This window comes from Canis lupus, chromosome 7 (assembly GCF_048164855.1).
Source record: "Canis lupus baileyi chromosome 7, mCanLup2.hap1, whole genome shotgun sequence".
NCBI lineage: Eukaryota > Metazoa > Chordata > Mammalia > Carnivora > Canidae > Canis > Canis lupus.
This window is the reverse complement of record NC_132844.1, coordinates 71387730-71401616: the sequence shown is the minus strand read 5'-3', so window position 1 is coordinate 71401616 and position 13887 is coordinate 71387730. Positions and strand designations below refer to the sequence as shown.

Here is a 13887-nt window from a genome sequence, read left to right as displayed (position 1 = left end):
GGAATATTTCATCAAAAACCATTTAGAGGGCTGCCCAGGTGGCTTGGCGGTTTAGCGTCGTGTCAGCCCAGGGCCTGATCCTGGAGACCTGGGATGGAGTCCCATGTCAGGCTCCCTGCATGGAGCCTGCTTCTCCCTCAGCCTGTGACTCTGCCTCTCTCTCTCTCTGTCTGTCTCTCATGAATAAATAAATAAAATCTTTTAAAAAAACTTTTAGAATTTTTAAAAAACACGAATTCAAAGAGATACATGCACCCCTCTAAAGCAGCATTATTTACAATAGCCAAGATATGGAAGTGGCCCACGTGTCCATTGATTGATGACTGGAGAAAGAAAATGATATATGGGGCACCTGGGTGGCTCAGTCCATTAAGCATCTGCCTTTGGCTCATGTTATGATCCCAGGGTCTGCGGATTGAGTATCTCATTCGGCTCCCTGCCCCATGGAGAGCCTGCTTCTCCCTCTCCCGCTGCCCGCTGCTACCCCTGCTTGTGGGTAAAATCTTAAAAAAAAAAAAAAAATGTGGGGGCAGCCCGGGCGGCTCGGCAGTTTAGCACCTGCCTTCAGTCCAGGGCGTGATCCTGGAGACCCAGGATCGAGTCCCACATCAGGCTCCCTGCGTGGAGCCTGCTTCTCCCTCTGCCTTGTGTGTGCCTCTCTCTCTCTCTCTGTGTCTCTCACGAATAAATACATAAAATATTTTTTAAAAGATGTTATATATATGTATATACATAATGAAATATTATGCAGCCATTAAAAAGAATGAGATCTTGCCACTTGCAATGACATGGATGGAGCTAGAGAGTATAATGCTAAGCAAAATAAGTCAGCCAGAAAAAGACAAATACCAGATGATCTCACTCATATATGGAATTTAAGAAACAAATGAGCAAAGGGAAAAAGAGAGAGAGAAATCAAGAAACAGACTCTTAATTACAGAGAACAAACTGATGGTTACCAGAGTAGGGGGGGCATGGATGAAAAAGGTGATGAGAATTAAGGAGGGCACTTGTTATGATGAGCCCTGGGTGATGTACAGAAGTGCTGAATCAGGACACCTTAGTGGCTCAGCGGTTGAGCACCTGCCTTTGGCTCAGGGCATGATCCTGGATTCCCAGGTTTGAGTCCCTCTGCCTGTGTCTCTGCCTCTCTCTCTCTCTCTCTCTCTCTCGTCTCTCATTGATAAATAAATAAAATCTTTAAAAAATAACCTTTAAAAATAAATAGCACATTAAAAACTATCACAGCTCTATAAAGATCTGCTTTGAGAATCCTGCCTGGAGTAAAGGGATTTGGTGAGTTCTCCAGGCCTCTTTTATCCTTTTCCTTTAGTAGCAACACACTCACCAGGGGCTCAGAAGAGGTTTGGTGGGCCAGGCAGCCACAGGGAAAGTCATTCTAAATTATTTATGGAGTATTGACAAAGCGTGCAGTCTTGTGCTGGGTTCTGTGGAGACCAACATGAAGACTCAGCTTCTTCACTTGTTAGCATCTCTTGTAGGGTGGAGGAGAGAGCACAGAATATACTTCCAGACTGCATATAGGTGGATAGCTGTGCCCTCTTCTGAGCAAGCTTTTTTTTTTTTTTTTAAGATTTTATTTATTTATTCATGAGAGACACACACAGAGAGAGACAGAGACAGAGACGGACAGACAGACAGAGGCAGAGACACAGGCAGAGGGAGAAGCAGGCTCCATGCAGGGAGCCTGACGTGGGACTCGATCCTGGGTCTCCAGGATCAGGCCCTGGGCTGAAGGCGGTGCTAAACCACTGAGCCACCCGGGCTGCCTGAGCAGGCTTTTTATCATGAAGTCTTTGCTCTGTGTCCTTCAGCTGATATAGAGTCAGAATTGTGAAGAGATAATCTTCAGAACAACCTGGACTGGGTCTTTTCTCCCGTGGGACTGCAAGGTGCTGGTCACTTTTTCCCTAGTAGACATGAAGCTGGGCTTTATCTCTCCAGCATTTCCATCCCCTCAGAGGCCCATGTCACTCTAGACCAGGGAGCATGGAACTTTATCTGGCTTCTATTTCTTCCGTGGGGCACCAGGCTCTGGGGAGGAGAACTTAGCAGGCTCTCCCCATGGCAGTCTTATTCTTCCTCCTTCTGTTCCCATGTGGGCCCCTCTGGGCTGCTGCAGGTAAGAAACAGGAGGTGGGGGAGTCGTCAATGATTTTAAAATTGTAAGGAACTACTAATGTTTCTCCTTAGGGGCCTGGGGAAGGCATCTGACTCAAGAAAATAGATTTACCCCAGTTGACTCCCCGCCCTCAGACTCTAATTCTGGGGAAGACCCAGAGACCATAAGGGTCCAGGTCATGTACAGTTTCTTTTTTGTTTGTTTGTTTTATATTTAATTTGTTTTGTGTTGTTTTGTAGAGTCTATTTTTTTCCTTTGGTTATATAGTTTTCTTTAGAAAATAAGAATAGATGAGAAAATGTGTCCAGAAAAGGAGAAATGAGAGAGAAGGGGCCTTTGCCAACCATTCCAACCTTTTTTGTCCTCTTGTCTTCATATTCCCTCACCCACTGGAGGAGAGAGAGGAATACCCTACTGTCTCCTCCCCTCCTCACTTTTTGTAGCTGTCACTTGAGAAATGTGCTCATAGCCAGACCCATGCTGGGAGACCCCAGAAGAGGCAGAAACGGGGGGGGGGGGGGTTAGAGGTCAACTGGGAGCTGTTGATCTGATGGAGGTTTCTGGCCTCATACAACTCTCTCCCCACAGACAACATCCAAGCCATCTATGTAGCCTTGGGAGAGGCAGTGGAGGTCCCGTGTCCCTTACCACCCCGCCTGAGTGGAGATGAACTCCTGTCCTGGTTCCACAGCCCCGCAGCAGGCTCCTCCACCACCCTGGTAGTTCAAGTCCAAGTGGCCAGGCCAGCCCCAGACCCCGGGAAGCCCATAAGGGCATCCAGGCTGAAACTGCTGGGGAACTATTCGCTGTGGCTGGAAGGATCCAAGGAGGGAGATGCCGGTCGGTACTGGTGTGCCGTGCTGGGTCAGCACTACAACTACCAGAACTGGAGGATATATGATGTCTCCATACTCAGAGGTGAGCAAAGGCGTGCAGCTCAGGGGCCGGGGGGCGGGGGGCAGGAAGTCCAGCAAAGAACTAAGGTCCCTCTCTCCCCACAGGATCCCAGCTATCCGCAAGGGCTGCAGATGGATCCCCCTGCTCTGTCCTCTTATGCTCTGTGGTCCCTGCCAGACGCCTAGACTCTGTGACCTGGCTAGAGGGAAGTGGTCCTGTGAGGGGCCATGTACAATCATTTTGGGGTGATGGGGCAACCCTGCTCTTGGTGTGTCCTGGGGAGGGGCTCTCTGAGTCCAGGGAACACAGACCAAGAATCATTCGCTGTCTCATGCCTCATAACAAAGGGGTCAGCTTTAGCCTGGCAGGTAAACTGAGGGAGAATAAGGGAGAAGATATGGCCTCTGGCACATTCTGGGCCTGCTGCCTAGGGGAAAAGGATGTGACTTTGTAATCAGTCAGATTTGGGTCAGGGATGATTTCTGGTGGAGCAGACCGTCACCTGTAGGAAAAGGGCTTTTGTCCTCATTGACTAACTCCCCTAACATAGAGGGGTTGCATAAGCCAATTCTCTGGTGGAATAGACCATTGGCCAAGAGGAATGGGAAGGCTTCTGGTGGAATATACCATAGCTTAGAAATAGGGCAATCTATGGCTTTTGTGAAATATCTCATAGCAGAGAGGAAGAAAAGAATTATTGACGGTCGAATTAACTGTCTTTTGAAGAAAAGATATATGCGGTGTTGTTATAATGGCCTACTGAGAGTGAAAATAGAAGGAGAAAAAATATATAATTGTTTTACAACTAGAAGTCTGTCATACACAGAAAGAATGCTATTGGATGTTGAATAACTCATTGATAAGGCATGAGGGAGGGGCAAGTGGCCATTATTTTGGTAACCAAAGGCCAATTAATGGGCAGTGAGGCAGTGACTGGGTCTTATTTCCTTCTATACCTACAGCACCTAAGATGGTGCTTGGCCTTTGGCGGGCACTCAGGGAATGCTTATGGAGTAGATGAGTGAAAGAATGAATGAATGGAAGACACTTTAGTTTTTCCTGAAAGTTTGGGTGACTGTTAAGGATATGAGGAAAGATTGCAGTTATGGCTGACTGTCTCCTCTGGAGTTAGCTGTCCAAATGTGGGTGGGGGTAGATTGCTATTCCCTGCCAATGGTGGTTGATGGGGTCAGCATGAGCGGCTTAAAAATGAGCAACGTGGGTTGGTGGAAATTGGGGACAAAGAAGCTTATGAAATCTTCTGGTGGGAAGAGCCCACCTGACTATGTGGGGAAGCCTCTCTTTGGGGAACAGGAATAGACTCCTTACCACTTCCCTCCTTATCCCTATTCTAGCCTCCACGGATGCCTCTCCTGCCCTCTGTGCCCTTTCCACGGGCTGGGATGTGTCCTGGATCCTGATGCTGTTGCTCATGGCAGGTCAGGGATTCACCATCCTGGCCCTCAGCATCATGCTCTGCAGACAGAGGGCCCAGGGTGCTCAGTGCAAAGGTAAGTCCCTCTCTGCCAGAGGGAAGAAGAGAACATGTGGGTATGAGGCAGAGGTTTGGGCTCACATCTTGCCTCTATGCCCTATCTTCTCTCGGGGAGGAGGTTAGTGTAAGGACTATAGCTCTGAGTTATCTGGTGATTTCTCTGAGTTATCTGGTGATTTCTCTGCTGCACCCCATATGGCTCCTTCTTCCCAGATGCTTCGATTCCTCAGTTCAAACCTGAAATCCAGGTCTATGAGAATATCCATTTGGCCCAACTCAGGTGAGGAACTCAAGGGGGTAAAGATTTAAATCCCAGAGGAAACTGGGGCCAGGGTGGGTATGGGGTCTGGGTTCCTGAGGAGGTGGAGAATGGAAGTACGCTTAGTCTGTCGTTGTGCTTCACAAACCCCACAGCCCACCTGCCCCCAAGATCAGATGATCTCCATGACTTCTGCCGGAAGTGTGACCTGCTGTCTCTCCCACCATCTGGCACCTGAAGGATTCGCCTGAAAACCTTGGCAAAAGGGGAAGGGCTGAGAGTGCTACTTCACAGTGCAGCTCGGTCTCCAGCAGTCAAGCTTGGAGGGGGGGGGTGCGAGCACACATGTGCGCATTGCGGGGGAGGGTGCACTGAAGGAAAGTAGAAGCATTATTCTCTGATATTACCTGCAAGAAGGTGTGGTCTCCTGTTCCATAGCAGCCTGAGAGAGGCGGCTCTGAGCAACCATGGGATTTGGGGGGATGGAGGGGGTGGATGGCAGGGAGGGAAGAGGAGTAGGAGTGGGCAAAGAGGAGACAGAAGAACCCAGAGACTTGAGCAATTGTGGAGACTCAGTCTTGGAGACACCAAAGGACAAACCAATGGGGAGGGACCCGAAGTAGAGAAAGAGATGGGCAGAGCTAGACAACAGAAGCACTGCTGGATGCTGGATGGCTGAGAATGGAGAGAAGACTCGGGTGTCTCTAAATTAAGCCCAACCCCTCACCCTTGCCCCCCCCCATCCCCACATCCCTCCCTGCCTAGTCTCATTCCCACAGAGAAGAAATTGAGGGAGAACAAGCACCTTTAATCAGACCTCAGACTTCCTCTCATGGACAGGGAGGGCACTGAGTCAGGATGGGGGTGGCTGTGCTCAGTCCTCACCCTTGAGCCAGCATCCTTATCCTAACACTTCGGGTGGTATCCGGAGCAGCGAGAGGCTTATCAACATCCTGACATCCTGGGAGCCCCAAGAATCACATGCTATCTCCCTGGGTAGAGGGAGTGTCCACAGGGTGGGTGGATTCCCCCCTGGGGTGTGTGCTAGGCTGTCTTAGAACCATGGACAAGTCTGGGCTGGTCAAGCGGGGGAGGGCACTGATGCTCCTAACTGCTCCATTCCCTGGTCTCAGGCAGGAAGGAGCTGGCTTCCCCACCACACCCTAACAAGCAACTCTACCAGACACCTTTTGTGTGTCTGCTCAAGCTTGGGCCTCACTGGAGAAAAGCTTTCTCTGAAGTGTCACCAAAAGCCTTCATGCTACAGTGGCTTAAACTAAGCTATTAGCAAGAAGGAGGACTCGATGACACAGACAGAGGATGAGGTGGGCCAGCAGCCCAACACAACCCACCAAACAGCTCTAGTCTGCTTTTAGAGAACACACACACACATACACACACAGTGCAGTGTCCTGGACTCCTAGATATCACCTTTTTACTGTTCATAGTTTATTGTTCACAGTTCCCCCAAGAACCTCCTTCCCAAGTTCCTGATCTGCCAAATCAATCTTTCCTAGTAAGACTGTCCTCCATACCATATCTGGTGCCCCATCAATCCCCTTGCCTGAAACCCCAGCTCCATCAACACACCCGCCTTGCCCAAGACCTGGAGCTGAGATAGGGCATCAGCAGTGGGCATCTAGAAAAGATAAAAGACCTAGAACAGCTGTTCTTTATGAGGCAGAACTCTGGGCAGGTGCTTACAGGGGCTTAGAGCAATGCCCGCAGGAACCAGGCCTCCGGAGGGTGTCTGGGAAGGTGTTAGGCCAGGGATCTGAGGTCTCTACAGAATCAGATTCTTGGTTCTCAAATGCAAGTGTCTCCATGGGTGGTGATGATGGGGCCAGAGTTCTCCGTTGAAGGCTGCAGTTAGGCTTGAAGCTAGTGGAGGAGGCGGCCTCCCCAGGTGAAGCTGGTGGCGAGGAGGAGGAGCAGGGTAGTGAGGAGGGTTTTGGGGAGCCGCTGCAGCGTGGTGGCTGTGTTGCACAGGTCCTGCTCACAGCAGTGGTGTCGCAGAGTGTAGGAGCGTGACCAGTAGGTAGCGTGGCCTTGCAGAGGGCACTGGGCCCTTGGGAGGCAGCCTTTCCGTTCGATGATCTCATTCTGCTCTGTGGGACAAAGAGAATGCTAAGGCCTGGGCAGGAAGGAGGCAAGGGCTGTGGGGCAGCAGGAAAAACAGAATAAATGGATGGAGATGGGCCTGGAGAAGGGCCATTGGACCAGAGTCCTACCTGAGGTGCCAATACTGATGCCACAAGCTTCATCTTCCTGACACTCGGTGGGAACAGGGAAGCAGGGTTTGGCAAAGCTGCAGGTGTAACAGCGGAGCCCACCCCGGGTAGGGGGCGGGGGTGTGGTGAGACCTGTGGGGTCAGCAGAGATCAGGTGAGGCAAATGGGCTGCTGCGCTGAGAGGCTCCAGCCCTGATCCAGGATGGGGAGTCATGCAGAGAAGTGACACACAAAGTGGGGAGAAGGAAGTGGAAAGAAAGGAAGGGAAAGGGGCAAACAGAAGTAGAAAAAGAGACGCAGGGAACGGAGGGGAAACAATGCAGGAAAAGAAAAAGACCCAGAGGCAAAGGGATCCAGAGGTTGTGAGAAATGCACAGATGGGACAGAAGCCATAAGAGTCAGAGTGACACAGAAAGTCAGACAGGGGAAGGCAGGGTGGCAGTGAGGAAATTAAGCAGATGGTGCCACAGACAGAAGAGCAAATAAGAATTGACACTGACCACGGGGACCCCGGAGAAGCAAGATGTGAGACAGGGGCAATAGAGGACAGAGGCCTGTCATGATGCTACCAAGAAGAGAGAGAGTTATTCTCAAATGCCTTTGAAAAGAAACTTCTGGGGGTGCCCAGGTGGCTCAGTCCTTGAAGCGTCCACCTTCAGCTCAGGTCACGATCTCTGGGTGCAGCCCCAGTCCCTGCTCAGTGGGGAGCCTGCTGCTCCTGCTCCTCCCCACTCGTGCTCTCTGTTGCTATCTCTGGCTCTCTCTCTCTCTCTCTCTCTCAGATAAATAAATAAATAAAATTTAAAAAGAAAAGAAAAAAAGGAAAAGAAAAAGAAAAGAAAAAGAAAAAGAAAAGTAACTTCTGATTCCACTTTCTCCTGGCCTGAGGCCATTCCCAGGAGCTCTCTTCTCAAAAGCCCAACTCTCCTCTCTGCATCTTCCCCACCTCTGCACACCGGCCCACCCTTACCCAGCGCCCCACAGAGGAAGAGGAGGCCCAGGAAGATGCTGGCGGTGCCCATGGCTGGCCCCAGGACTCAGGCGTCTGGAAGAATGGGATCTGCACCCGAGATCGAGAGCTGGAGCATCTGAGCGAGGCAGGGAGGGACGAGTAAACAAACACACCTAGGGAGTTAATCTGGGGGGTGGAACCGGGACCAGATCCACCAGCCTGATGCAGCAGGGGCCCAGGGCCACCGCTCCTGCGCCCCACATCTCTCACACCCTCCCGCCCCCTGCTTGAGTCGACTTGAGCCTCGGGTCTTCTCTGTTCTGTGCTTGTCACTTGCAGCTGTGTCTGCCGCTCTGGGTTCTGTCTGTCACCTTCCCCCGCACTCCTCTGCACCTCCCCTTGTCTCAAGCTGTTCTCTGCTCTGGCAGCTCAGCATCCTGTCTTTGTTTGCTCCATCTTTCTCCTCTCTGTGCTTTGGAGTCTCTCAAGGTCACCCTCCTAGAACTGGTCCAGCGCAGCATTTGAACATGGAATCAACAATCCCCTCTCCCACCCGCCCCTCCACCCAAAGCTCAGCTGCGTGAGCGGGACCCCACCCAGCTTCACATCCCTTTGATCCCTCCAAGCCTCAACTTTTGTACCCCATAATTATCTCTCCCAGATTTACTATTGTGGAGGAAGGAATTAACCACGGGTGGGGCCAGAGGGACAGATGCGTTTCCACTTGGGTGGGTGGGGGCGGTCAGAAAGACTAGGAAGGAATGCAGGGAAAAGATTTAGGAAGTGATAGAGATTCTGGAAAATTGGGGTTTAAGACATTGAGGAGGAGAGCCTGATCTGGGGAATCAGAGCAGGGGTGTACCAGGGGTTAAATAGAAGAGAGAGGAGACAGATATCCTTTTTTTTTTTTTTTTTTTTTTAAATCTCAGGACCTCTTTACACTCATAGAAGACCGGGATCCCTAGGTGGCGCAGCGGTTTGGCGCCTGCCTTTGGCCCAGGGCGCGATCCTGGAGACCCGGGACCGGTGCATGGAGCCTGCTTCTCCCTCTGCCTATGTCTCTGCCTCTCTCTCTCACTGTGTGCCTATCATAAATAAAAAAAGAAAAAGAAAAAATCATTGAAGACCCAGAAGAGTTTTTCTTTGTGTGAGTTAATATAGGCATTTACTATAGTATTTACTAGATTTGAAATCCAAACAGAGGATTTTAAATTGGTTTATTTAAAAATAAAAATAATAAACCTATTACGTGTTAACAAAATATGGTTTGCGAAGTCATTTCTCTCCCACAACACAGAAAAGGAGTATCGCTCTACACTTTGGGGAATTACATAAAAGTCAGGCTTAATAGAAGATGACTGGACTTTCACATCTGCTTCTCGGCTCAGTCTCTTGGGATATGTTGTTTTGGTTGAAGTACACGGAGAAAATCAACCACGTATAGATATATAGTTGGAAAAGGAAGACCAGGGAGGACCCTCTGAAAGGGTCTAGGGCCAGGAATTCTGGGGCGACAGCTCTATAGCTGCTGCTGGCTGCTGCGGACTTCAGAGGACACTGAAGGCTCTTAATCTCACAGGCCCCTCCCTGTCCCCACTGGGGCCCAAGTGCCTGCTGGGGGAGATTCTTTCCTCCCTTTTTATTGCCCTATAAAGCCCAAGGCAAGGGGATATAAAGCTGGCAGTCAGGGCCAGGGGAGGGGGGCAGGAGAGAGAGATGATACTAAAGCAGGCAGACACAATGAACTCCCTACTCATGGGGGTCCTGCTCAGCACTCTGTTGGGGTCTACCCTGGGTAAGGAGGCAGCCAAGGCCTGTTGCCCTCTGCCAACTGGCTCCCTATCAGTCCAGGTCAAGCACCTCTTCTCTCCTGCCAGGAAAACACATGCGGTGCTATGAATGCAGAGGAGACCCCAGCAGCTCCTGCAAAGAGACAGTGGCCACCTGCGGGGAGGGGAAACGCTGTGGCTTCCTGGAGCGCAAACCCCAACCAGGCCTGGGACAGAGCAAGCTGTCTAGAAACCGTGAGTCCTCAGTTTCTCTGTCTTCTCTTAGCCCTTTCCTGCCTCCAGCTTCTACTTCCATCTTTCTGGTGTCCAGAACCTTCCAGTCCCAGTCTGGCTCTGGACAGATGGTCCCACAGCAGAGTAAAGAATTCTGAGGCCTCTTCTGGCTCTGGCACTCTTAGCAGCCCATGGTCCTTATACTCCCACCTCCTCTGCTTCACTTTCCAGGGTCTCATAGGGCCATTCACTCATAAGGGGTTGAAAAAATTCTGTCCCTTGAAGGCAGGGACCAAAATATATTTTTAAAAAGATTTTATTTATTTATTTATGAAAGACACAGAAAGAGAGAGGCAGAGACACAGGCAGAGGGAGAAGCAGGCTCCATGCAGGGAGCCCAATGTAGGAATCAATCCTGGATCTCCGGGATCACGCCCTGAGCCCAAGGCAGAGGCTCAACTGCTGAGCCACCCGGGGGACCTGGGACCAAAATATTAAACCAAACTTGCAGACATTAGCTAAGAACCAGTGTGTTGTGTGTGTGTGTATGTGTGTGTATGCATGCGTGATTCTGAAATAATTTCTGACTGACAGAAAAGTTGCAAAAATATTAGAATTCCTGTATATCTTTCACCTCCCTTCCTCTAGCATTAACATGTAATATAACCATAGTATGATCAGCAGAATCAGAAAGTAACACTGGTACAATACTACTAACAAGGGGTGCCTGGGTGGCTCAGTCGGTTAAGCATCCAACTCTTGATTTCGGCTCAGGTCATGATCTCAGGGTTGTGAGAGCAAACTCTAAATGGAGTTCCGTGCTCAGCAGGGAGACTGCTTGAGGATTCTCTCCCTCTCCTTCTGCCCCTCCTCCTCCTCTCTCTTTCTTTCTTTCTCTCTCTCTCAAATATATAAATAAATATTTTAAAAAATACTACTAACTAATCTACAGACCTTATTCAGTTTAGCTAGCTGTTCTAATTATGTCTTTTTGTCTAGTCCTGTATCCAAACCAAATGAGAGTTCATCCACCCAATGTGCATAAGCCAATAAAAACCAACATCGGGCTTTTTTTTTTTTTAAGATTTTATTTATTTATTCATGACAGATAGAGAGAGAGGCAGAGACACAGGCAGAGGAAGAAGCAGGCTCCATGCAGGGAGCCCGATGTGGGACTCGATCCCGGGTCTCCAGGATCATGTCCTGGGCCGAAGGCGGTGCTAAACCACTGAGCCACCTGGGCTGCCCAACATCAGGCTTTTGCAGTAAAGAAAAGCTATTTCTTGGTGTGGTACCAACAAGGAAATAGGGAGCTAGTGCTCAAAAGTCCCACCCCCACCACCTGACAGCTTGCAAGTGAGAGTTTTTGAGGGCAAAATTGGGGATAGTGGTCTTCTGAGCAGGTGGACACTATCGATTGGAGGCCCATGAGGTCATGCTAGCAGGTGTTCTGGTGCCACTGCGTCTGGTCCCCCAGAGGTCTTTTCCATCTCCAGAGACTTGGAATCTAAAGAAATGTCTTCATTCTTCATGTTAGAGATCTCATTAGGTACATCTTTTTTTTTTTTTTTTATGATAGTCACACACACAGAAAGAGAGACAGAGAGAGAGGCAGAGACACAGGCAGAGGGAGAAGCAGGCTCCATGCACCGGGAGCCCGACATGGGATTCGATCCCGGGTCTCCAGGATCGTGCCCTGGGCCAAAGGCAGGCGCCAAACCGCTGCGCCACCCAGGGATCCCTCATTGGGTACATCTTATGATTATCTCTTTAGGATAGTGCTGATTAATTACGTGTCCTACAGGTTCCTTTGAGTGATAAGCAAGCATCCCTATCCGTTGAGCCTAGGCCTATGTGTCCTTTGGCCCACCCGGCTGCACCTGTGCCTGCAGGTGATGGGACCTGTAGTGTTCCTTTTTCCACCTGAACTGACAAGAGGGACATCGGCTTCGGTCCAGGACCTAAACCAGGATCCCACAATTGCGTTTATTTTGTTTTATTTTTTATTTATTTATTTTTTTAATTTTTATTTATTTATGATAGTCACAGAGAGAGAGAGGCAGAGACACAGGCAGAGGGAGAAGCAGGCTCCATGCACCTGGAGCCTGACGTGGGATTCGATCCCGGGTCTCCAGGATCGCGCCCTGGGCCAAAGGCAGGCGCCAAACCGCTGCGCCACCCAGGGATCCCTATTTTGTTTTATTTTTAAAAGATTTTATTTATTTATTCATGAGAGACACAGAGAGAAGGCAGAGACATAGGCAGAGGGAGAAGCAGTCTCCCTGTGAGGAACCCGATACAGGACTCGATCCCAGGACCCCGGCCGGGATCATGACCTGAGCCAAAGGCAGATGCTCAACCACTGAGCCACCCAGGTGTCCCCTGCAATTGCATTTAGGTCTCATGTCTTCTTAGTCTCCTCCAATCTGGGACAGTCCTGCATCTTTGTCTTCCATGACCTTGACATTTTTCAAGAGTCCCCTTAAGTTATTTTAGAGACCATCCCTCAATTTAGGTTTATCTAATATTTTCTCATAATTATATTACAGTCATGGAATTTTTTTTTTAACCAGAACACCACAAAAGGAGAGGTTGGTTCTTTTCAGTGCATTGAATCAGAGGGCTCACTTTTTTTTTTAATTTTTTTAATTTTTGGGGATCCCTGGGTGGCGCAGCGGTTTGGCCCCTGCCTTTGGCCCAGGGCGCGATCCTGGAGACCCGGGATCAAATCCCACGTCGGGCTCCCGGTGCATGGAGCCTGCTTCTCCCTCTGCCTGTGTCTCTGCGCCTCTCTCTCTCTCTGTGACTATCATAAATAAATAAAAATTAAAAAAAATTAAAAAAAAAATTTTTTTTAATTTTTTTTATTGGTGTTCAATTTACCAACATACAGAATAACCCCCAGTGCCCGTCACCCAATCACTCCCACCCCCCCCCCCCTTCTACCACCCCTAGTTCGTTTCCCAGAGTTAGCAGTCTTTACGTTCTGTCTCCCTTTCTGATATTTCCCACACATTTCTTCTCCCTTCCCTTATATTCCCTTTCAATATTATTTATATTCCCCACATGAATGAGAACATATAATGTTTGTCCTTCTCCGACTGACTTACTTCACTCAGTGGCTCACATTTTTTAAGTTAATCTTGGTCACTTGGTTTCATGGAGGTGGTTTTCTGGGGGGTGCAGAGAATCCATGTGGGCTCCTTGAAGTACATCTGCTCTGTCCTAGAAGGCAAGTCCTCCAGCCAAGAATCCAACACCCCAGTCTTGTTTTCTCTCTTAGCCTCGATAACCTTGATTCATCACTATCCAGCCTGCATGGCAGCCCATCATTGCAATCAAGTGGAAACCGAGTTGGTGGGAGACGTGACTTACACAACCCACAGGGACTGCTGCGTCGGAGATCTGTGCAACAATGCCATGGCAAGAATGGTGGCCCCACCACGATTTGTGGCTGCAGCAGCCACTGCCCTGGCCTGGCTCCTGCCAGCACTGTGGAGAGGCTAGTAGGCTGTGGGGAGGGCGGGAGGGAGGAGTAAGGGAACAAAGGAGATCTGAGGTGAGAAGACAAACACCCCTCTGTGAGCCATTAAAATCTGTCTGCCACTTTAGCACTGACTGGAAAGTGCCATCTCTCTTTGGTTGATGGGAGAATTGCAGGAGAATTATGGGGACGCCCATGCTCTACTTATCAAGTATCCATGGACTTTGTTCCAATAGTGTTCTCCTTGACCAATGAAACCCCAAAGAACAATGGAGAATCTGCCCCAAGTGACTCCTGGATCCTACTGCTAGGGAGAATCTTCCTTAGCAGTGAAGACTACTGAGGGGAGTAGGCTCTGGGCTTAGTGAGGGTCACCAGGAATCAAAGAACCTTGTTGGATCTGTTCCTCCTACTCCCATTTGC

At 49.6% G+C, this 13887-nt stretch overlaps 3 protein-coding genes across 3 annotated transcripts; 2 read left to right on the top strand and 1 right to left on the bottom strand.

Annotated features, from left to right (window-relative positions):
- The first annotated feature begins 1985 nt into the window (after positions 1-1985).
- Positions 1986-9083, top strand: LY6G6F (lymphocyte antigen 6 family member G6F). The gene is made up of 6 exons (XM_072833683.1): positions 1986-2143; positions 2732-3061; positions 3145-3408; positions 4396-4551; positions 4749-4815; positions 4950-9083. The coding sequence occupies exons 1-6, from the start codon at positions 2086-2088 to the stop codon at positions 4972-4974; spliced, it is 900 nt and encodes a 299-aa protein (XP_072689784.1). The 5' UTR covers positions 1986-2085; the 3' UTR covers positions 4975-9083.
- Positions 6222-13495, bottom strand: LOC140637303 (lymphocyte antigen 6G6e-like). Its single transcript, XM_072833698.1, has 4 exons — positions 13091-13495; positions 7996-8113; positions 7026-7157; positions 6222-6902 (listed from the first exon to the last, which is right to left on the bottom strand). The coding sequence occupies exons 2-4, from the start codon at positions 8045-8047 to the stop codon at positions 6676-6678; spliced, it is 411 nt and encodes a 136-aa protein (XP_072689799.1). The 5' UTR covers positions 8048-8113; positions 13091-13495; the 3' UTR covers positions 6222-6675.
- LY6G6D (lymphocyte antigen 6 family member G6D) lies at positions 9327-13591 on the top strand. The gene is made up of 3 exons (XM_072833696.1): positions 9327-9772; positions 9855-10001; positions 13264-13591. The coding sequence occupies exons 1-3, from the start codon at positions 9694-9696 to the stop codon at positions 13485-13487; spliced, it is 450 nt and encodes a 149-aa protein (XP_072689797.1). The 5' UTR covers positions 9327-9693; the 3' UTR covers positions 13488-13591.
- Positions 13592-13887: the final 296 nt, after the last annotated feature.